General features: G+C 42.2%; 1 protein-coding gene across 1 annotated transcript in view; it reads right to left on the bottom strand.

The window, feature by feature from the left end:
• The window catches only part of PGM5 (phosphoglucomutase 5), a 179,788-nt gene extending 157,471 nt beyond the window's left edge, over window positions 1-22,317 (bottom strand). The window contains exon 1 of the mRNA XM_033924888.1: window positions 21,975-22,317. Coding sequence (XP_033780779.1) covers window positions 21,975-22,232 — 258 coding nt within the window. The 5' untranslated portion in view covers window positions 22,233-22,317. The remainder of the gene's footprint in view (window positions 1-21,974) is intronic.
• Between the last annotated feature and the right edge of the window lie 3,049 nt (window positions 22,318-25,366).

Raw genomic sequence — 25,366 nt, 5'->3', positions numbered from 1 at the left:
TAGCTGAGGAAAAGAACAGGCAGTAAATGCAAGAATTTGACATGATGGTAAGACCTGGTAGGGGATGGGAGCACTTCCTGCCTGAAGGAGCATATGTGCAACAGGACAGCACTAGAAAGGAAGCTAGAGAGTGCATGAACTTGTTTATGTATATATATCTCTGCATCATTTATTAATGATATACCACAAGTAAGGCTGTCCAGAAAAATCTAAAGTTGGAAAAACTATGCGAATTGAAGTTTTTCCCATGAATTTGATTGAGCTTCATTAGAAAATAATTTTTTTAAAAAATTTTAAAGCCTAGCCTGGGGTCGCTCTAAGTCACAGATTACTTAGAACTCCATTTTTCTTAAATTTTTTTTATTATTTTTGCTTAATGGAGCAAATTTCTCAGTATTATAGCTATTACTTTTATGTTTTCACACTCAGTAGTAATACATTGATAAAGACATTTTATGCAAAAAAAATCTAGCAGTATTTTATTAAATGAACCTTCAATATCTGCACTTTATTGTGGAAAATAAGAAATTTAACATACTTCGCTAAAAGTTAAACGTGTACACTTTGGCGAACGGTTTCGTTGGGGCAAGCCAGATTTCAATCAGGTCACTGGGAGACTTGGTTGGACCTAAATCACATTTCCTGTTTCACACGCTTGGTAATACCAATGAATGGTTGGTGGTCTGAAAATCCACACTTCCATACTGCTGAACAGTTTGTCAACACAGTGAAGGTGGTTAACGACGCAGCCTAGCGACGTGTTAAATTGATAACAGACTCTGCCACTAGCATCACCACAGACCAGGTGCAGCATGAGGCCTTGTTGCAAGGAGTTGAACAGCATCAAAGGCTTTATCCTGACTATCTCAAGAAGACATTGAATGCTTCAGTGTTTGAAACACCATTGGTAGATGACTACCCCAAAGTGTACTTCTTTAGCTATTAGCGAAGTATGTTAAATTTCTGTTATTTTCCACAGTAAAGTGCAGATATTGAAGGTTCATTTAATAAAATACTACTAGATTTTTTTTTTTGCATAAAATGTCTTTTAATCAATATAACATTGCTGAGTGTGAAAATATAAAAGTTATAACTTTCCACATTGATCAGTGAAAGTGGCCTGTAATTCTGCACTTTTAGAGGGTCTACCTGAGCTTGTATATACATTACATTACATTGGTATCTTCTATCCCACAAATACCTTTCAGTTCTAAGCGGTTTACAACTAGAAATTAGCCTGGGTATTCCCAGGGAGATTACAAGGTTGATAGCTATAGTATGCGTCGGGATCTGTGAATGGTCGATACGGTTTGGTTAGATCATTTGACAAATTTCTTGAATAGTATGGTTTTCAGTTCTTTCCTGAATGTTTTGTAGTTGGGCGTCATGGTCAGCAGATTTGAGAGGTGGTGATCTATTTTTGCTGCTCTGGTGGCTAGTAGACCATCATATATTTTTTTTGCTTTGCATGCCTTTGATTGGGAGGGGTGGATAAAGTGTGCTTGAGTTCTCCTTGGTCTGGATGTGTTTTTCCAGATCAGGCGGTTGTTCAGATAGCTTGGTCCATTTCCATTTAGGGCTTTGAATAGGGTGCAGTAGAATCTGTATTGTATGCATGCTTGTACTGGGAGCCAGTGTGAGTCTCGGAAAGCTGAGGTAATGTCGTATTTTTTCAGCGAGTATATTAGTCTTAGGGCTATATTTTGGACTGTTTGTAATTGATTTAGCATGTTGGCGGGGCATGACAGGTAAAGTATGTTACAGTATTTCTGGTTATGTTCTCTGTTTGATATATTGCACAAAACTAATAAACAGTTTGAACTCTAAAGGTTATAGCTATAACACCAAGAAATTTGCTCCATTAAGAAAATTTGAAGAAAAACGGAGCTTTATGTAATCAGTGGCTTTGAGAAACCCCAGGATGGGCTTTAAAAAATTTTTTTTTAAATTATTTTCTGATCAAGCACAATCAAATTCATGGAAAAAGCTTCAATTCACATCATTTTTCCAACTTTAGGTTTTTCTGGACAACCCTACCCACAAGGTACCACAAAAGTATTTCTATGTGGTATACAATAAAACAGCTGCAAAAAAAGGAGTGGAGGGTTAGCAATGAACTAAGAGATAAAAGGAGAGTAATAAGTAAGTGAAGAGGGGAAGAATGAAGAAAAAGCAAGTCCAAATAGGTGAAGAGCTATCTTAAAAGCTATTCTTAAAAGTCCAAATATTTAAGAGCTATCTTAAAAGCAGGGAGGGACGTTTCATGATGGAAATGAATGAGAACAGGGCAGGATTAATTCATCGAGGGCCCCTAGGCACACAAGTACACTGGGCCCCCTGCCCCCCCACCCCGCCCCACCATGCTCAAAGCTTTCCCTCTGACGCGCCCAGGCGGAAACAGGAAGCTGCGTCAGAGGGAAGTTTTGGGCAAGCAGCACCGCTTGCAAAATTACAGTTCTCATTGCCTTTCTTACCCGCGTTGCTTGCATGTCTTACTTTCCATCAATGGAGAGGGCCGCGTTGCCGATCGGGGGGGGACCCATGTTGCCGATCGATGCTGGAGGGGCCCATTGCCGTTTGGAAAAACAATGTTGATGCCCTCCTTGATCGGGCCCCCCTGACCATTTAGGGCCCTAGGCACATGCCTACTGGGCCTATTGGTTAATCCTGCCCTGGATGAGAAGTGCATTCCAACGTTTGGGGGCAATGTAAGTAAAGGATGATTTCAAGGTGATATCCAAATGGATATACATACATATTTGTTTTGTATGTCAAGCTGTAAGGGAAATATTCTAGTTCTAAACTCTAGAATGGGTATAAACAGTAGCGAAGTAAGGGGGGACAGAGGGACGATCCGCCCCAGGCACGGTCTTGGTAGGGGCGCCGGAACCCATCCTCCTCTCCATCCCCCCCACTCCTTTCTGACTTCCCCCTGCCGCACACATGTGCTCCTTTCCCTTGTACCTCTTTAATTTTCCCTACATGGGCAGCGTTACAGACTTGCTGCCTGTGTCGGTGTTGCCTCTCTCTGTTGTCACTTCCGAGCCCCGCGCCTAGGAGATAACGTCAGAGGGATAGTCGACGTGACGCAGGCAGCAAGTTCGTGAAGTTGCTCGCACCTGGAAAATTCAAAAAGGTATGGGGGAAGGGAAGGGGGGCACGCACACAGCAGGAGAGGGTCAGGAAGGAGCAGGGGGATGAAGAAGAGTGCGGGAGAGAGGTGCCACACCCACCCACACATGAAGAAGGATCTGTCAGACTCCCAAATTCCCTTGGTGCAATAATAATTCCAGAGCCACTATCTAAGTGTTATTTTCACAATAACTCTCCATCTAGACCCTTATAAAATGTTTGGCGCAGTGTTCCTTGGTCTTGGTCTGGATTAGAGAATGACACGAGGACCCTTTACCTTGGTAAACCGTGGTCACCGCAGTAAATCCGGAGTAATGGGGATATTTGCAATTGGTTTACCGCAGGAATGGGGGCAAGACCTTTCACCACCCCACGGGAATGGGGACAAGACCTTTCACCACCCCGTGGAAGCAGTGAAAAGTCTTGCTCCTGTGGTAAAAAAATTGTGCCCGTGTCAGACTTGGCATCTCCCCAGCTCCTCTTGGGCCTATTTTACCCTCATGAGCAAGTCATGCCACGATGAAGACAGAAGGAACCCAAAACCAAAGCCTGAGACCAATGTGATTTGAAGAATAAAATTACCAGACAACAAAAGGTAGAAAATTTATATTTTGTGATTAGAATATTTCAGATTTGAAATATGGATCCTGCTAGAGCTGGTATTAAACATAACTGGAGACCGCAAAGCCCAGGCTGTGCTTTTTTAGTTCCAGCTGGCTTAGGGCTCTCTCTCTGTGACCAAGGGGCAGTTGCCCTAATTGCACTCCCCTAACACTATTCCTGCCATGTGTGACTGAAGTATTCTGTTAGATTGATTTTTCTATGTAGCATTCTGTAGTAATTTGGTTTGTTCAGTTTTCACAATAGTGGAGGGGATATTTGTGAAAGGGAGGGGAGACAGGGGTTTGTTGATCCTTGCTCTGTATTATTTGTGTTTATAAAATGGAAAATTGTACAGAATAGTCTCTTTTATACTTTAATTAAAATAAGTTCAGTATAAAATCATAACTATTTGAGGCTTGGGTGGGTGGGATCTGACAGTTTGCAGGGTGGGGACAGGGACTGAGCTCGCGGGGACAGGGCAGGGAAGGGGACTGAGCTCATGGGGACAGGGCAGGAACAGTGATAAATTTTTTCCCCATGTCATTCTCTAGTCTGGATCTGCCTCACACAGAAAAGAAATATGCAATAAGCAATTTTAAAAAAATGCTGTTTGGAATTTGAAACATTCCCTTTTAAGGCGCCTCTGGAAGCATGCTGCAGCTTTCAAAGAGGACTCGCCTTCTCTCCACATGCTTACAATGTATTTGTCATTTTGGGGATGTTGCCAAATTACAGTAAAGGGGAAAATAAAACCAAACCCTCCTCAACAATACAGTACATTTAGTGCAAGTAGATTTCTGTGCATTTTCTAAAGCATGCTCATATGTTGTCTGAAATATCACAAAGCATCTGTTTTGTGTCAAATATTGAGGCCTACACAGAAGCTGCCCATCTATAGTGGTGATTCTAAGATCTCAGGAGAGTGATAACTGTTATAGATTGATGTGGGTGATAAGGAATTCTCAGCATTGTATACTACTTGCCATGTATCCATCATTTCAGAGATCTCCATCCTCGAGTTACTATATGGCTCCAGAAAAAGGATGCATTGAGACATCTGGGTTTTACTTCTATTGCTTTCAATGGAAGTAAACCCCAGGTGTTTCAATCCTTCCTCCTTTTTTTGAAACCATTCGATAACCCTACCCCTTCCCACCAAAGAAGCTGACCTGTTCAATTCCTCACCATTATGGAATCCATAGCTTCCAAGTTGAACAGCTTCAGGAGGAAGATTTTGGGCTGCTCTTCCTAGGGATTCTATCAGCTGGTTCAACACAATAGCATGGAGGCACTGCTTTAAGACCCACCCACTGGTGCAGAATCACTTGTGAGACAAGGAGAAAAAGATGCACCAGGTTCTGAAGAACTGTTTTCTTTCATCTCTCCTAACTGCTGCTCTTCCTGTGAATTTTATCAGCTAGTTCAACACAGTAGCATGGAGGGACTCAGATGTGTGATCTACAATCCAAAAAGAGGTCATCTAACAAACCATCTAAAATGAACCAGCATTTATGGCTGATGCTGCCCTAATGGCATGGAGAATGCCTCTTACACCCAGCTTTCAGCTCAGAGCCTTCGCTTGATTCCAGCTCCCAGCCCATGACTTCTTCTGGAGTCCTATGGGAGAACAGTCCACCTCTTTACATTCTGGCGGAGCTGCAGCGTTTGGAGTCGCTTTTCTGGTACTGGCCCAGGCTGGCCTGGCTCTATTGGGGAATTAGAAGCTGACTGAGACTGAGGGTAGTGAGAATGACTGACTGGGGTTTATTTTTATTTCATTTTTGCTTTATTTTTGTTGGGTTTGTTTAATTAATTGCTGTTTTTGTCCTGCTTTTAATTTTTAGGATTTTTCTTTGCGGCTTTTTGATATTGAAGTTTTCTCGTCTGTTGTGCCTTTGAAGCACCTATAGTATTGAATTTTATTGAATTTATTGTATTATATTTTCCCTCTTCCTTCTCATTATATTTCTTTCATAGGTGTTATAGTTAGATTGTGAGCCCGTTTGGACAGAGAGGGAAATTCAAAGTACCTGATTAGATTTCTGGCCATTACTTAAGTCAATTTAATTGTTTTGTAAACCACTTTGAATCCTTTGGGAGATTTAGCTGTATATAAGGCACCACATTAAATTAAATTTCTGCCAACCTCATCCTGTTGCATCATGGAACCTGTAGCACTACTTTGATAGTGGAGAAGTAGCCTAGTGGTTAGAGCACTAGCTTGGACATCCAAGGAGCTGAGTTCAAATCCTATGGCTGCATCATATGATCTTGGGAAAATTACTCAATCCTCCATTGCCTCAAGCCCTCCAGAAAATGTAACACACCTTGAATTACCACAGAAAAATGTGTAAGCAAAATCCAGATAACTAAAACTGATCAAAAAGTATCCCTCCTGAAACCTGAAAACCTTGGGGATCTTCCCTTCTGCCTAAACTAGTCTCCTCCTCAAATGCAATCTTCACTCCCCTCTGTTCATCTCCCTCCCTAGGTAAAATCCTATTCTCTGCTGCAGAATCCTCTTTTCCTTATGCAGTCCTCACTTTTTCCTGCTCCTATCCCCTCCCCCAATAAGTCACAGAATAGCTTAAATCAATGTTCTTCATTATAAGGCCTGGAAATCAATGGCACTTCTCTTTAACTGTAAATGTGGTCCTCTGACTTTCCCCAAGATACCCTGTACCCCATTTTCCCTGAAGGCATGCTACTGGCACCAGCATTCCCACTAAGCACCTACAAGTTGCGTGAGTTTTGCACCGGCACTCCTTCCAGCGGGAGCTGATGCTATGATACTGCATTTCAACTGTGTGATTCAATTCCTTGCAACTTGTTTGTCCCTCCCAATTAACATATCACAGCAAACCCCCCCATATACACTCCAACACAGCTTGAAGCTCCTTAGCAGGAATGTGGGAGTTTGGATGCTTCTATGATTCACATTCACCATGTGGTACTGGAAGACAACAGAATAATTCTTCAAAAGGTGATGTCACCACTCACCAACAAGTCTCCAGAGAAAGTACGGAGGGGAAGGGGAGTTAAAAAATTGCTGAATCAGTAATACTTGAGGCGATTCATATGTTTTCAACAGCTGGGGTAAAATTCTTGAATGCCTTACCGGGGCAAATGCATTTGTGTGCTGGTAGAACAATTTTCAAAAAATTATTAAAGACAGCTGTTTGTAAGTATATTTATGTGAGAGAATGAGGGCTTGAGCAGAAGGGCAGATATTAGGCTGTATTAATGTATTTTAAAAAGATTATGTATGTTGTTTGGAAGCCGCCTAGGTTATTAAATGGGGTATAACTTTTACAAAATTTAGGCAATCTATAATAATAAAACCCTTAGCGCGCATGCGCACTTGAAACTCTGTGCCTCTGTGCCTCCCTCGGCAACGCTGCAATGCTGGAGCCAGTGAGGACCAGGCCTATTAATGGGGGAGGGAGGACCGCCCTGGGTGGAAGCATGAGGGGGGGTATTTTCCGGCCTTGGGGTCATGGTCCGAGAACTTCCAGGTGGGAGAGAACAGCAGGCAGGGATGTGGCTCTGCTGCGATCCCAGGGTACACAACAATGACACTCAAATTTTGCCAAAAATCCTACTAAATCCTATAAAAATCCTGTTGCGATCCCAGGTAGGCAGAGGTTTAATCGCGACTCTGCAGCAATCCCTCAAGGGCTCCTGGCAGCGCTAAAGATGAGGCAGCAGTCCGGGAAGAGCAGAAGAAGCTGGGAAGAGTAAGGCTGGGAAAAGAAGAAGAGGATCCAGGGAACAAGTTAGAAGACAGCGGGGATGTGAGCGGACCCCAGCTAGGTAGGCAGGTAGGAGAAAGAGAGTACACACGGATGGGGTGGCCATCACCACCTCGGCGAGCGAGGGGCTAAAAGAGCCCTCCCCCCCCCACTCCAGAGAAAGTGAAAGCACAGAGGAGTGCGGAAGTGCGCACTGGGGGTAGGGAGAGAGAGAAAAAGAAAAAAAAAAGATAGACGGGGGCAGGGAGAGACACAGAAAGAAAGATAGAAGGGGGCAGAGAGAAAGATAGACAGGGCAGGGAGACAGAAAGAAAGAAAAAAAAGATAGACAGATAGGGAGACAAAAAGAAAGAAAAAAAGACAGTGGGAGGGAGAGAGACAGAAAGAAAGGAAGAAAGAGACAGGGAGCAGGGAGAAAGAGAAAAAGAAAGAAAAAAAGATAGATGGGCAGGGAGAGAGACAGAAAGAAATATAGAAAGATAGACAGTGGGAGGGAGAGAGACAGAAAGAAAGGAAGAAAGAAAGAGACAGGGAGCAGGGAGAGAAAGAAAAAGAAAGAAAGAAAAATATAGATGGGCAGGGAGAGAGACAGAAAGAAAGAAAAAAGATAGACGGGGCAGGGAGAGAGACAGAAAGAAAGATAGACAGCGGGAGAGAGAGAGAGACAGAAAGAAAGATAGATAGAAAGAAAGATAGACAGCAAGAGGGAAAGAGATAGAAAGAAAGAAAGCTAGACAGCAAGAGGGAAAGAGATAGAAAGAAAGAAAGCTAGACAGCAAGAGGGAAAGAGAGAAGGAAAGGAAGAAAGACAGGGCTGGAGAGAGACAGAAAGAAAGACAGATAGACATCTATTCTAGCACTCGTTAATGTAACAGGCTTAAACACTAGTAAGAACATAAGAACTTAAAAATTGCAATAAGATCCATCAAGCTCAATATCCTGTTTCCAACAGTGGCCAACCCAGGTCCCAAGTACCTAGCTAGATCCCAAGTAGTAAAACAGTTTTTATGCTGCTTATCCTAGGAATAAGCAGTGGATTTCCCAAAACCATCAATAATGGCCTATAGGACTTCTCTTTTAGAAAATTATCCAAACATTTTTTATAACCCCGCTAAAGCTAACTGATTTCTCCAGCAACAAATTACAGAGTTTAATTACACATTGTGTGAAGAAATATTTTCTCTGGTTTGTTTTAAATCTATTACTTAATAGCTTTATCTCATGCCCCCTAGTCCTAGTATTTTTAGTAAGTGTGAACAAGCGATTCATATCTATCCTTTCCACTCCACTCAGTATTTTATAGATCTCTATCATATCTCCCCTGAGCCATCTCTTCTCTACTGAAGAGTACTAGCCGCTTTAGCCTTTCATAGGGAAGTCGTCCCATTTCTTTTATCATTTTTGTCACCCTTCTTTAGTTTTTCTAATTCTGCTATATCTTTTTGAGATACAGCGACCAGACAGTGTTAGGAAAGTGATCAGGAAAGGTGGCCAATCCAGGTCACTAGTTCCTAGCCAAAACCCAAAGAGTAGCAACATTCCATGCTACCGATCCAGGGTAAGCAGAGGCTTCCCCCATCTCTTAATAACAAACTAAAGACTTTTCCTCCAGGAATTTGTCCAAACCTTTCTTAAAACCAGCTACGCTATCTGCTTTTACCACAACCTCTGGCAACGCATTCCAGAGCTTAACTATTCACAAACTCTCTTTAAATCTTTTGTAACTTTAGACTGGGTATCCCCGGCATACTTCTATCAAAGGGGAAGGAGCCTCAGATCCCTGCACGCCGCCAAAACTTACCATATCTTGCAGTGCTAGAAAGGGAAGAAACTTCACAGGCTCAAAAAATCCTTATTGATAGTTATCCCACTTTATACGTTTTGGCTGATTCAAAGCGTGAGATAAAAATAGAGGATCTCTAATTAGAAAATGAAGGATGTAAATTAAAGAACTAAGGCCGGTATTGGACAGACCTGCACGGTCTGTGTTCCATATATAGTGATTCGGTATAGGATGGGCTAGGGCGGGCATCAATGTGAATTCCACTAATATGGAACAGGAGGATGTTACTGGCCAGACTTTACGGTAGATATCCTGCAAACAACGGGATGGTTGGATAGGCTGGAGTAAGTTTGGATGGCAACTTCAGCATTTTGAACCTAGGACAATACCAGACTTTACAGTCTACGGCCCAGAAATATCAAAGAAGAGACAAGTTAATCTAATCAAGTATTTTTGAATGAGTATAACTTATGGGCAGACTGGATGGACCGTTCAGGTCTTTATCTGCCATCATTTACTATGTTATTATGCTACTATGACAGCTCAAATAAATCTTCCTTTAGAGTTCTCAAAATGTGCGGTGCTCTACAATGATTATCTGAAAAGTCCGCAGGAAATAACTTCAAGGTACTCTATGGCTTAGCCCCTAAATACATAGACCTTTTCTCTTTCTCAACCAACAGACACAAGCGAAGCTCACACCTGAACTTCGTTTCTCCACCGGTTAGAGGTTGTAAATTTAAAAGTCATCATCAACATCTTCTCGCACATCAAGCAGCATTATGGGGTAAAGACCTTGAACAATTGCTTGTGCCTACTACCTATGGAGAATTCAGGAAACACCTGAAAACACATCTATTCCTGAAATACTTAGGAGACCAACCCATTCAATCTTAGTCCTTAACAACCGAGCGCAAGAACCACCTATCGCTAAATCTGTACTTTGTTTACTCATTCAATCTGTAACTTTGCTTATTCACTAAACGTGTAGCATTTCTAATCATTGTAAACCGCATAGAACTTCACGGTCCTGCGGTATATAAACTGTTATTATTATTATTATCTTGTCATTCTTGCCATTCAATGTATTGCCAGGCTCGCGCTGCATTGGTCTCTGGATTTTCAGTTCTCCCTGCCGACAATGCATGCCACCATTTCGCTCTGGTACTGCGTCAGAGTAGGAGATACGCAATTATAACTCTTTTGGCACATAAAGTCTGTGCTCACACCACAGCTATAACCACAGTCACCTTCCTTATCCAGCAGACATCCCCACATACTCTCTGTAGCCTCATATACATAAAGACACACTTCATATACACTGGGTTCTACTGAAACACACTTTACCATGTCTCTCCCCATTGAGTCCACCACAGAGGCAAGACTGAGTCTGCAAATGGAGAAAGGGGAGATGCAGCACTGTGTGACTCTGCATAAGAGCCAGCTCTGTAGGTACTCAAGCATCCCTAATATTGGGCAAACTCCTCAACTGTTCAAGAAGGGGTAATTTCCACTGGGCTTAGCGACCCCAATCATTTTGAAGAGCTGATTCTATATGATAGGGCAGGGGTGGGCAATTCCAGTCCTCGAGAGCCGGAGCCAGGTCAGGTTTTCAGGATATCCACAATAAATATGCATGAGATAGATTTGCATCTTAAGGAGGCAGTGCATGCAAATCCATCTCATACATATTCATGGTGGATATCCTGAAAACCTGACCTGGCTCCGGCTCTCGAGGACTGGAATTGCCTACCCCCTATGATAGGGTAAGTATGCACTTTTCAACTTGTTTTTGGACTGCTTTTCTAGTATTGTTTGATATATGTTTCACCGTCACCTGAATGCATGGTACAGCTAACAGTACCTTTTGTTAATTCACGGAATGTGTGGCCAGTAAAGGCTCAAAGTGTTTTCCATGTTTGGCTCACAGAGCAAGAAGCAGAAACTGGCAGGCATACAGGATCTGCTTCCTGCAAACACTTTCATTTATCATAAGCAGCTATTTCACCCTGAGTCCCCTGGCACACTGTAAGCAATCATGCTTTATAAACAAGAAAAGTCTCTCTTTTAGTTATCATTCCATATTCAGTGGCTTCCTTTTTTCCCATAACAGGACTCAGCATGCTTTACCACCAGCTCTGCTCATAGAGGCAGACTAGCTAGTTGTGTGTCTCCAGCAGAGTACAAATAAGCCAGGAGAGTCCCAAGCAGAGAGGCATCCCTGTGTGGCACATCCAGTGTGTCACAGATAAGCAGGGGAGGCAATGGACAGTGTGCAATTTTGGCATGCCCACTTTTCTTGCACCTCAGCCACACAAACCTCACTTCGGCTTTACAAGCAGCTTCCAAAGGGCCACAGAAAAGAAAATGCGCAACACAGCAAGCGGGCATGGTGGCAATCCTTATTGGTCTTTGTGAATGAAGACAGCCCCTCCCCCCAGATATTCAGCAGTACTTAGCCAGTTAGGAACAGCTCACGGCTGGCTAAGTAATGTTTAGCAAGTTATCTACTGATATTCGCTGTCTAACACCAGCTCTGCAAGGATACACATTTCAAATCTGACATACTGTAATCACAAAATAGTAAATAAAACTATTTTTTCTACCTTTTGTTGTCTGGTCATTTTATCATTCAAATCATGTTGGTCCCAGGCTCTGGTTTATGTTTGTCTTAAGTTAACTCACTCACCAGGGTCTCCTGCCCATTTGGCATTTTCTTCTTTCTCTATGCTCATCATCCATCTTCCATCTCTGTACCTTCCCTTCCACTACCATATCCAACATTTCTGTTTCTTTACCATTGTGTACCATCTCTCTCGCTCTCCCTACCTTGCACTCTGGGTCAAACTTCTCTATTCCTCTCCATGTAGCATCTCTTCTTTCTTCCCCTCCATTATCATGTGCACCATTTCTTTCTTCCCATGCACTCTCTCTCTCTCTCTCTGCCCTCTACCCTATGTCCAACATTTCTCCCTCTCTCTTCTCCATGCATGTCTCCCTCCCCTCCACCATATGCAGGATATCTCTCTCACACCCTTTTCTACCTCTGTTGCATCTCTCCCTTCCTCTCCTCCATCCATCTCCACCAATTCTTCCTCTCTCCTCTCTTCTCCCCCCCCCCCCCCATGTGCAGAAGCTTTCCATCCCTCCCTCCCATCCCCCTGTGCAGCAGCTTTCTGTAACCATGGGTTACAAAATAAATGTTATAGTTGACCCAGGGCAGGAGAGACCTGACAGAGGTTTTTTCCTCGAATATTTTAATGTTAAAAGTTTTGTTGTTGTTGTTGTTCAGCAAAGATAATGCTGTGTTTGCATGACTGATTGTTGGAATGCTAGACTGCTGATGTCTGCAACAGGTCTGATGACCTCATGTAGAAGTCAGTAGTGCTGGGGAGAATTTTAAAATGGCCAGAGAGAGCAATTGGGTGGTTATCAGTCTGGAAGACAGGTTGGTCTTGGTTGCCTGAGAATAGAAAAAGATTTTATAGTGGATTTTTGGCTAATGTTAATTAGGTTCAAGTCTGGCCTATTTTTGTGGCAAGGGCTGTGTTTGGTTATGTCATACAGTGATTCTCTGTCACTTTTGTGTTGAGGTGCAGAGCTCTTGTATTTAAATGGAATGTAGTAACAGTTAAATTAATTTTGTCCTGGTTAACATTAAGAAAACAGGATAGAAAGTATCTTTCTGACGTTGTAAGAAGTAGTGCTGAGGAAACATTTGTTGATGAGTTCTGGTTATTTATAAAAACCAGCTGTGAATTGGAGTGAATTCTGTGACTAAAATATTTTGGTTTAGATAATCATTTGATTTATAACCTTGGACATAAGTCTATAGATTAAGATACATTGTGGGTGGGAAAAAGTTTAGGGAAATTTTAATTATCCATTTTTTTCTCTGGGTAGCTAGTCAAAAGTAAAGAAATAAATATAAATTTCAGGGTGTCATAGGGTTTTGTTTCCTTTGGGGATTTTTTTTTAGTTAGGGAGTAGGTGCTCCATTTATTGAAGCTGAATCTCCTGAAAAGAAGAAGCGCTGGTACCCAACGGCTCTGCAGAAAAAAGAACACCTGGACCCTGTGAGGAAAAAATTATTTCAAAGAACTAAATTATTTGAGAAAGATTTTATATGGAAACTTATTCTAAAGTTATATAGATATATACATTTTGTTAGATTTGTATAAATAAACTAACAAAAACTTTTAAAACCTGTATTTGTTTAAAAGGTTTCATTTATTGTTCACCCAGTATCTTTTATTTAGGGTAAATTTTATATTTTATGCTAACTTTTCCCTCTTTTTAGAAACATTCTCACTTTGACTTATAAGGTAACCTGACTACAGAAGGTGAAGAGAGTGAGAATTGATAATCAAAGAAGGAGGGGTTACATTTCCATCCTTCCTATTCCCCTGTGCATCACCTCCTGACCATGCCCCCCTACCCCTCTTCGGGCCTCCTAAAGTAGCAGCAGCAATGGTGGTGATGGGCTTAGTAGAGGCAGAGCAGTGAACAGGTTTCTTGTGGCCTGCCCACCAGGGTTTCCTGTTCACCACACTGCCTCTACCAAGTGCCAAACCTGTCACTGCCACCGCTGTTAGGAGGCCCCGAGGTATGTCGGGATTCACTGAATAAGTGAGTCCGGTTTTTTTAGAAAGTGAATCGATTTGCATCAATTCACTGAAGTGAATCAATTCAAAACGGCGAATCACAAAGGACTACAATACAGATACAAACAAAATTATAGAAATATGGAAGCACTAATGGTGTCAGCAGCTTTTGGTGTATTCAGTCTATCCATTACCACTGCCTGGCTTACTCTGTTCCATGCCTCATCACTAACGTCGCTTTGTAGTTCTGTTAGTTTTTGGCATAATAATTGTCTGTATAAATGTTGTCTGGGACTTTCAGTAGGTGAAGATACGTGATTACTATCTTTTCAGCATCTCAAGCCTGCTAGCTCATGGGATAGGAGTTAGGAATTGGGAACTGAACCCAGAACTCCTTAGCAGTGCTGCTATGTCATGAAGCCAGCCATGCTTTTGTTAAGAAGCCCTTATCTCTGTTATTTTCTTTGCCAGACCCGACCAACTGACTCCATCATGGAATTTACTCTGCTGCATGCATGGGCTTCTTTTTCTGCTTTTTATCAGGGAACTTAGGGCCATGCATACTACAGAATAAAACAAAAATCCAATCTAACTCTCCTGATAAAAGAAACCAGTTCTTTATCCTACCCCTCAGTCTTGTTGACAGCTGCCAAACCTATTGAATGCTTTGAAAGTAAGAACTTTTGACAGGCGCTCTGGCTGAAAACTGAATATTCCAGAAACAAGAAAGAAGATGAGAAATAAAAACTATTTTCTAAAAACAAGAATGGTTTTGAAGGCTTTCTGGTCAGACCGCAGACAGACTACTTTGCCATGCATTGGACTGGTCGAAGTGTGAGAATTCCCTATGTTCTCTGGCACTGTAGCACTCTCCCTCTAGTGGTTGAAATGTGGGAAAACAATTGAGTAAGTAACAACCTACATCAGAATACTTTTTCCTTTGTGTCAAGCTTTAAAGTTTCTGTGCATAACAGAAATTATTCATTCCCAAAAATTATTTCCAGCCTAAAGTTTTATAGCCTCTCTCTTCCAGTACCAAAAAGATATTTGCTACTGAGGGAATTTCTTACTCTTTCAAGCTTTATTTTTTTATTATTAAAATAAAAAAAACAAAAACACAGAGTTCGTGTCTCAAAAATTGATAAACTGCTTCCAAAACCACTTTAGGTAATATGACTCAAAAACACAAAGATAACATGGACTCAGAACAATTCATAGACTCAGAGCGATGTTCAAATACAGTGCTAACTTTTTTTATTTTAATTACAAATTCTTATCACAATCCTCTTGTTTAACGAAACCAGTCTTTTCTCATGCACTAAAAAAAAAAAAAAAGGCTATAAATTGAACAATTGCGTGTTTCTTCAGGCACAAGAATGAACAAAGGAAGAACAATAGCACCAATTCAGAATCAATGTGTGAAATGGTGAGTACGTTAATGAAACTAGGGACTCCTTTTACCGCCTCCTCTTGAGCAGGCGGTAGTTTTTGGCCAGCGCGGGGGTTTAGCGTGTGATGAAAAGTCACGCAGCTTAGTAAAAGGAGCCCTAAGGGTTACATTCACTCGCTTACCAGAATCAAGAGCTTAAATAAGTGGATAACAGGTAAACCACAAGCATAAATTTTTACTACTTAGTTTGACCTTCTGTCTTATTTATAGGTCCAATGCGATAGAAAAAAGAGGAGTCTTCCTTTGCCCCAACACAGCGAGAAGCAAAACAAAAGAAAGGCAAAGCCGATGTCACAATACAACACAAGGAATTTTATTGAAAGTTCTTATGGGAAGTCCAACTAGGATTCTGGTTTCGGCAGAACACTACCTTCCTCAGGGGACATACCAATCTGATAACATTTCCAGCACGCCTTACAGGAGCGATTCAAAAAAATAAGATATACTGTAAACCATTTCAATACTGTTGACCCCACTCCTTCTTCCTTTAACATAAATATCGATTTTTATATGACACAGTATCGAATGCAGTTGCCAAATCTAATTGAATCCATAATGCATCAAAATCTTGATCTGCCCTTTCTGCCCACTAATCTGCCCTTTCTGCCCACTTTCTGGTAGGCACCTTAGACTAGGCACCTAGCTGAACTTGGTAAGCACCTAGCAAGTTAAGCACCTAGAAAGCAATTCATTTTGATTTACTCCAATTTTGAGTGGCTAATTGCTTGATATTGGTACCAATTAAGCATTTTAAATAATTTAATGCTGACTTTTACAAAACTAAGGTAGAGGTTTCTACCACACAATTTACCACAAAAGGTAAATCGTGCCAGACCAATCTGATTGAATTCTTTGATTGGTTGACTGGAGAATTGGATCAAGGGTATATGCTAGATGTAATTTACTTAGATTTCAGCAAAGCCTGACACAGTTCCTCATAGAAGGCTCTTGAACAAACTTGAAGTTAGGACCCAAAGTGGAGAACTGGGTTAAAAACTGGTTGACGGACAGAAGCCAGAGGGTGGTGGTTAAGGAATTCACTCGAAGGAGGGAAAGGTGAGTAGTGGAGTCCCTCAGGGATCAGTGCTGGGGCCGATCCTGTTCAATATGTATGTGAGCGACATTACCAAAGGGTTAGAAGGAAAAGATTGCCTTTTTGCGGATGATACCAAGATATGGCGATACTCGAGAGGGCTCAGAAAGGAGCGACACGCTTGATAAAAGGTATGGAAAACCTTTCATATGCTGAAAGATTAGAGAAACTGGGGCTCTTTTCCCTAGAGAAGTGGAGACTTAGAGGGGACATGATAGAGACTTATAAGATCATGAAGGGCATAGAGAAAGTGGAGAAAGACAGATTCTTCAAACTTTCGATAAATACAAGAACGAGAGGGCATTTAGAAAAATTAAGAGGGGACAGATTCAGAACCAATGCTAGGAAGTTCTTCACCCAAAGGACACCTGGAATGCGCTTCTAGAAGGTGTCATAGGACAGAGTACAGTATTGGAGTTCAAGAAGGGATTAGATAACTTCCTGAAGGAAAAGGGGAAAGAGGGGTATAGATAAAGGATCACTATACAGGTCCTGGACCTGATGGGCCGCCGCATGAGCGGACTGCTGGACAAGATGGACCTATGGTCTGATCCAGCAGAGGCACTGCTTATGTTCTTATGTTCTTATGTAACAGAGCAGACACCGAGGAGGAAGTGGAAAACATGAAAAAGGATCTGCAAAAGTTAGAAGAATAGTCTAATATCTGGCAACTAAAATTCAATGCCAACGAAGTGCAGAGTAATGTATTTAGTGATCAGAAATCAGAAAGAGCCGTATGTGCTGGGAGGTGAGAGGCTGATATGCACGGATGGGGAGAGGGACCTTGGAGTGATAGTGTCTGAAGATCTAAAGGTGAAGAAACAGTGTGACAAGGCGGTAGCTGTTGCCAGAAGGATGCTAGGCTATATGAAAGGCATGACCAGTAGAAGAAACATAGAAACATAGAAAGATGACGGCAGAAAAGGGCTACAGCCCATCAAGTCTGCCCACTCTTTTGACCCACCCCATTAAGTCTGAATGCTAATGACTAGTTCCTTAACTCGACCCTCGTAGGGATCCCACATGGATGTCCCATTTATTCTTAAAGTCGAGCACGCTGGTGGCCTTGATCACCTGCACCGGAAGTCTGTTCCAGTGATCTACCACCCTTTCTGTGAAGAAATACTTCCTGGTGTCACCACTAAATTTCCCTCCTCTGAGTTTGAGCGGGTGCCCCCTTGTGACCGAGGGTCCCTTGGGAAAGAATATATCATTTTCCACCTCGACACGACCCGTGACGTACTTAAATGTCTCAATCATGTCACCCCTTTGCCTGCACTCCTCTAGGGTATAGAGCTGCAGTTTGCCCAGTCTTTCTTCGTATGAGAGACCCTTGAGCCCCGCGACCATCCTAGTGGCCATCCGTTGGACCGACTCAGCTCGAAGGTGTTGAGGCCCCTGTATAGGTCGATGGTGAGACCCCCCACTTGGGAGTATTGTGTTCAATTCTGGAGACCGTATCTGGCGAAGGACATAAAAAGACTTGAAGCGGTCCAGAGGAAACATAGAAACATAGAAACATAGAAATAGACGGCAGATAAGGGCCCACGGCCCATCTAGTCTGCCCACCTTAATGTCCCTCCCCTACCTTTGCCCTGTGAATAGATCCCATGTGCCGATCCCATTTGGCCTTAAAATCAGGCACGCTGCTGGCCTCAATCACCTGTAGTGGAAGACTATTCCAGCGATCAACCACTCTTTCAGTGAAAAAGAATTTCCTGGTGTCACCTCGTAAGGTGATGAAAATGGTAGGAGGTTTGCGCCAGAAGACATATGAGGAGAGACTGGAAGCCATGAACATGTATACCCTAGAGCAGGGATGCCCACACTTTCTTGGCTTGCGAGCTACTTTTAAAATGACCAAGCCAAAATGATCTACCAACAATAAAATTTTTAAAAACACAAAGTACACTGTACGCAGAGAAAATGTTAATTATCATTTATATTCGGGGGGGGGGGAGGGGTTCAAAGAGATCAAGGCAGATGATTTTAAAATATGCAATGTCACCTCAGTAACAACTCTACAAAAATAAACAAATATACCCCCTTCCCTTTTACTAAACCATGATAGCAGTTTTTAGCACAGGTAGCTGCTCCCAATGCTGCTCCCAATGCTGCTCCCTGCTCCCCGCGCTGCTCCCAATGCTCATAGGCTCCTTGTGCTAAAAACTGCTATCGCGGTTTAGTAAAAGGGGCCATAGTGTAAAATATAGACAGCAGATATAAGTTTGGACACATTTTGATCATGCCTCCAGTGGTCATCTGACCAGTTTAGCCACCTTTTGGCACTTAATCATTATTAAATCAGGTCCAGTCTCAAATGTCCAAGTTTTGCCCTGGACGTTTTCTGCAGTGTTCCATTATTGCAGAAAACCACCCAAATTATAAGTCCACCCTAATCCCAACAACAACATGCCCCAACATGCCTCTTTGAGATTTCGATACACTTCAGACTTACAGAATAGAAAAACGTCTAAAAAACATGTGTTTCAAAAATGGTGATTTGGATGTTTTAACAACAAAAAATGTACAAATGCCACTTGATGCCATTTTTGGAACATTTTTCTCTTTTGAAAATGAGCCCCATAGCGGAATTAGAAAAGGTTCAAAGAGTGTCTATAATGGGAACGGAACTCCTCTCATATGTGAAAAGGCTAAAGAAGTTAGGGCTCTTGAGCTTGGAAAAAGAGACGGCTGAGAGGAGATATGATTGAGGTCTACAAAAGCTTGAGTGGTTTTGAACGGGTAAAAGTCAATCGATTTTTATTTTTTTTTACTCTTTCAAAAAGCATGAAGACTAGGGGACACTCAAACAAGTTACATGAAAATACTTTTAAAACAAATAGGAGAAATATGTTTTCACTCGAATTATTAAACTCTGGAACTCATTACCAGAGGATGTGGTAACAGCGGTTAGCGTATCTGAGTTTAAAAAAGGTTTGGACAAGTTCCTGGAGGAAAGGTTCATAACCTGCTATTCAAACAGACATGGGGGAAGCCATTGCTTGCCCTAGGATTGGTAGCATGGAATTTTGCTACTATTTGGATTTTTGCCAAATACTTGACCACTGTTTGAAAGAGGATACTGGGCTAGATGGACCATTTGCCTGGCTATTCTTATGTTCTTACATTCTTATGTAAATCAGCGTAGCTGAAGAATAATAAGTCCAAGTATTTGTCCGTACTATTTCTAATGGATGGATATTCCCTCCTAGAAAACTACTGGGCATGCATGCATTTAAAACTTCCTTTTTCACCAGCATGTGTTGTACTGTATGTGATACCTTAGCCAGATTTTGTGCATTTTGGCAGTGGTGCACAGTGAGGCTTTCCTAATACACTCCCACCTAAGGGACCACTGCCTGTTGCCAGTGGACAACAGATCCCAGAGGATTTGCGCACTTAATAAATTATTTTCTCTGTTTTTTTATAAAGTGACTGAATTGTACAGGACTGACTACACAGTATGTTTTAATTTTTAATAATTGTAGTAGTATGTTTTAAAAATTGTATTACTTTTAACATATAATCTTAGACTGTACGTAGATAGTGTGTTCTATGAAACTGTATCATGTGCTGTATCATTTCCTGTTGTGAAACACCCAGAACTATTGGTTGGGCAGTATACAATAAAATAAATTATTATTATTATTATTACACCTCAGCGAATGCTGGAATCTTCCTCAGACATTGCAGCATCCTTGTCACCCTCTTACTGATGAACTAGGAAAAGCAATTGACTTAGTCCTCTCTGAGGGGGGTACTTTATTCCAACAGAGTGGAGCCATAGGATTGAACACATGAAGCTATTATTTTATCTGGCATCAAATCTGGGAAAGCAAACAGCTGTAAGATCTGGCCTCAGAGCCCAGTGGGTGCCAAGCAGGTGACCTGCTTCGAGTACCAGCAAAGCCTCATTCTTTGTGGCCAGGCTAGAGCTGGAGACTTTCAACAGCTGCTGAAGGAAGGGTTCAGTAAGCTACTGGTAATGGCTTGCAAGTCAATGAAGAGCTATTAGAGCAGTGGTCTCAAACTCAAACCCTTTGCAGGTACTATTTTGAGGCCCTGGGTATGTTTATCATAATCACAAAAGTAAACTAAAACAGTTTTCTTGATCATATGTCTCTTTAGCTATAAATGACAATATTATTATTAAGACTTAGCCAAAAGGAAAGATTTGTAAACTATAAAAGTTTTACCTCATGCAAAATTGTCATTTCTTTAATAAGACATTAACTATTTTTTTTCTGAGGCCCTCCAAGTACCTACAAATCCAAAATGTGGCCCTGCAAAGGGTTTGAGTTTGAGACCACTGCTTTAGCCAGCGGTGATTTTCTGCCCTGTCACACCAGGTTGCTGAACTGATATATGTTGGAACTTGCTTCTTTTACCCCCATGCTGCTGAGGTGCTAGGTAGAGGCTCCCACTGTGTATAATACTATAATAGGAACAGATTTTATCCCAACAGAATGTATGGTAACAACTAAAGAATATACCCCATAATGAAGGAGTTTATATCAGTAAAACACAAGTACACACACACACAAAAGCAACTGTGGTATAGCTGGTACCAATACATATGTTGTATATATTCTTTAAAAAAAAAGGCACCCATAGTCTTCATGTCACATTAAGCATTTTTTTCACCTAATTTTGCTTATATCCCCCTGCCTGACTATCAGTAACCCAAAGTAAGAACTAAAGCCTCACTGCTCAATGTCTGGGATTTTATGAAATTTTAACCTCTCCCTACCACACTCCCTAGCACCAGAAGGGGAAAGTCTCTAAAAGACAACCTATACTGCTTTCCTTGCAAGTTAATTATTTTAAAACCTTTGAGTGGTTTTTTCTTATGGTGACTTTCAGATCTCTGGTTTCCCGTTAGGGAGAATATTGGTCTCCCATTTTTTTTTTAATCCACTGCTTTTTATTATTATTTTTCATTTACATTTAGCAACATTCTTCAGATACCTCTCACATCATTTCCATTGGTACAAACATTTCCTCCACTTTCATTCCCCTGAGGGGACGCACAGAACAATCCGCAATGTGTCCTAGTTTTCTCAAGTTGTTCTCCCAAATTAGTTTCCAAGCTGAGCCCTTTCCCATTACAGAGAAACCACAAAAACGTCGCAGGCAAGGCTGGGCTTGAGTTCCGTCCAAAAATGGATATGGCAATAGGCTTTGTGGTAAACCCACGAAAAGGGCTGATTTTATATGGTCACTGGGGGAAGGCAGGTTGCCTCAGATTCTCTGCAACTAATGACAACACAACACTAAAAATCAGACAGGATGTCCAATTGTCAACATAAGATAAGAATGTATGATTTTAGGATGATCAGGGGGAAAAATGAATGTCATGGGAGAATCAGGTGTAACATCCGAGTGCACGAAAAGAATTTCCATGACCTCCCTGGATAACTGTTAGGAATTGACACAGGTCAGACGAGAGAAAAGAAAACTGGGCTAACCTGAGGCGGGGGGCAGAGGCGCGAGGGTGGGGGGGGGGGTCAGCAAGGGGTCGGGGGTGCGGAGAGCCGGGGAGGGGGCATCTTACCCCGTTGGCGGCGGCCATCTGCACGATGACCTCGATGGCCGTCCGGCTGAAGTACCTGCCGTCGCCGCCCACCACCACGGTGCAGCCCTGGCGGTCGCGCAGGTCCACCGAGGCCAGGAGGCTCTGCACGAAGTTCTGCAGGTAGTGGCGGCGGCTCTCGAACACGGCCGTGGCCCGGCGCAGCCCGCTGCCGCCCGGCTTCTGGTCCTCGTAGGGCACGGTGGGCACGGTCAGCACGGGGATGGGAGTCACCTCCATGGCGCCGCTCGCGCGTCTGCCTCTGCGATGCGGCTGTGCCGTGCCCCCCCCCTACTCCCCTCCCCGAGAGGTGCGGGCTCCTCCCAGGCTGGGCTTCCCCCACCCCCGCAGCCCGATCCCCTGGGGGGGGGGGTCTCCCCGGTCGCGATCGCCTCCGCCTTTGGGAGTAGGGTTGGGCGGGATTTCCTGCGCCTTTGATCTTTTTTAATCCGCGGATTGGTCGGAGCCTTTTAGGTGAACCCACTGTTTGTTTCTCTCAATAGCTCCCGCTCAGAGAGCTTCTCCCTTGCTGGTTTTTCCTCACGGGAACTTCGGTTCCCCTTCTCTGCTCTCTACAGTGTTCAACAACTGGCAGGCTGTTAACAAGGGCGAGTGGGAGGGGGAAATTTTTTTTAAAAAACGGGGGGGGGGGGGGCTCTGCCATAAAACCTTTGCAATTGACAGCGGCCAGGACTAAAAATAGTCTCGCAATCGCAAAAAAAAAAAAAAAAAAAAAGAGGCTAAGAATTGTTGTGGCGTTGCCAGCGCTGTAACTGGACGCTGGTTTGTGTGTATTTTAACATTTGTCCTAACTTATCAAGTCCCTGTCAGGGTCTTAATGGAAGCTCCCGTGCTTGGGGAAGATGCCTGATCGAAAGGATGACATAAAAATGCACTTTGTTTTTAATATGTGTTCTTTTAGTTTTCAACCCCCCCCCCCCCCCTTAATTATAGTGGTTGGGGATGGGTACAACTCTTTAAATAATCAGGTTCCTTCGCAGTCTGGACATGGTCACTCGGGTCTTCTTGTTTTTGCTGTCACCGTGAAGCACAGTGGCGGTGCCAGGCCTCCAACTTTCTAGTGTGACCACCTGACTTGTTCAGGACACAGATTCCTGCTGTGGCTGATGCTGGTGGTTGCAACGGTGATCCCTGGAGCCCAAGATGTAGGAAGATTAATTACAATGTAAACAAAGATCAGGTATTGCACATATGGGGCTATGGAGCAGAACTATAAAGAGCATCTGCAATGCCAGGGAGCATTGACAATCAGCTGTTTCATGAGTGATCAGAGGCTGCCTGAGCTGGTTTGTATATATATACACCCCCCACATTCTGTTTATGGTGCCATAAGTTGCATGCACAAATCGGTGCACACATCCAATTTGTGCATGCAACTTTAATTAACAAGCCAATCAGTGCTGACAATTAACACTTAATAATTGATAGTAATTAGAAATTAATTAATTGGTGTGCATCACTTCTAATGTGTGAATCTCAAAAGGGAGCATGGCCAGGGAAGGCGCATGGGCAGATCATGGGCATTCCTAAAAGTGAGGTGCACTTATAAAATATGCCTGATCCATGCACAACTTAGGTGCAGGCATTTAGGCCTGGCTTTCCTTAGCCTAAATAGGTGTACCTAAATGTTAAGATGTCTATGGCTGCTATGTGCAACTCTATATATAGCAGGAGAGTTTTATAGAATCAGTGCTGATTGTTTTAGCACCATGTACAGAATTTGGCCCATGGGGAGTGCCAGCATATATAACCCTGTGAGAGTAACCAGGAATTGTAACTTATTTGCATACCCAAAGATTTTAGGGTCTATAGTTAGGTCTTTCTTAGACAGGATGCTTGCTATTCAAGCAAGTAAACAACAGTCCTGGTTGGGTAACTATATTAGCGGAGCCATGTTGTCTTATGGCGCCTTCCGAAAAGAAATTAAGACAGTACTAATGCTAAGCACACCCACTTTCAACAGCACAATGACTGGTGTAGATAGGCATACCTAAGTGCTCCATGCAAAGCACACAACTGATAAATTGTGCACATCCCTTGGTGACACACCTGTGACACACCCACATGTAGGGAAAAATGCTTGAGTACCTGAATAAATTAAACTATTCTAAACTCCCCTGGGAGAACAGTATAGAAAATTGAATAAATAAATAAATACATAAACTAAGAGGTAAATGCTATAAATAGCCCTGAAAAATCATCATGAGCACTATTCTATAAACAGTATGTCAAGTTAAGCACCATCTATAGAATATCACTTAGAGCTGATTCTTGTGTCCCAAGTTAAGCACCGGTATTTTCACTAGCTGAAACCTGGTATTAATGCTGGGGCGGGCGTCTTGGCATTTAAATGCAGGAAAGATGCATTGTATAATAATGTATGCAATTTTTTTAACTTCCTTGCACTGCCTTTGGCCATGCCCCCTTTTGAGTTAAACACTAGGGGATTTGAGAGCCTGATGTTACAATAGACACCGAGATAGCTCCTTTGCTATGGATTGCATTGGTTGCGTTATGCATCTTTGCATCATTATTGATATATTATTGTGAATCCTGCACAGCCTGAAGGCTCAGCATTGCCTAAGTGCTAAGAGACTGATTGACTCTTGAAGCAGGTGGTGACCCCACTGAAACACAGCTCTGTGTCAAGTCTTTTGCCTTGGGCTTTTGTCAATAACATTTTGTTGTATATTTTCTATTGGTTCTGAGACTCTTTGATGGTAGCCATTGATCAACCCCTACTTCTTGTTTTTGTTGTTAGATCTGGAGAGGTTTCTTCTTTCCCGTGGGGGTTTGTTTTGTTTTTGTCATTATAGAGTAGTGCACAAAAAGATGCACACACAATTTCCAGATGTCTCCAGAGAGACTCAAAAAAGAAGAGAATTCTTAATTTTGAAACCTGGAGTGACTCAAATAGTGGGTCTTTTCTTTTTAAGATATCCATGCAAATGTGTTATTAGATATCGTTCTTTGAAATATGTTTGTAGACCCGTCTCATTTGATAAATTTTCTCTTAATGAAACGTCTTGAGAATGAAGTAACAACAGCGCCTAATAATGATTAGTTCTCAGTTCAGCAGTAGTTAATGTGCTCTCGATGAATATTTGGACTTAACTATTCTACTCTTTAATGTACATTTAAGGTAAATTTGTAAACTGATGTTCCAGAATAATGACAGGCAAATAGTATATTGATCTTATAGCCAGAAGGTTCTTGAGGACTTTCATTGTATTTTAGCAAATTGTATCTTATTCTTTTACTGCATAATTTTAGAATTTTTACTAATTTTAGTATCCTTATTGTATAATTTTAGTACTATTTAGAGTACTGTATTTTTATTAATTGTTTGTATA

The sequence above is a fragment of the Geotrypetes seraphini genome, chromosome 1 (assembly GCF_902459505.1).
Source record: "Geotrypetes seraphini chromosome 1, aGeoSer1.1, whole genome shotgun sequence".
Taxonomy (NCBI): Eukaryota; Metazoa; Chordata; class Amphibia; order Gymnophiona; family Dermophiidae; genus Geotrypetes; species Geotrypetes seraphini.
Note: the sequence above shows the minus strand (reverse complement) of the source record. Positions and strands in the feature narration are given on the sequence as shown.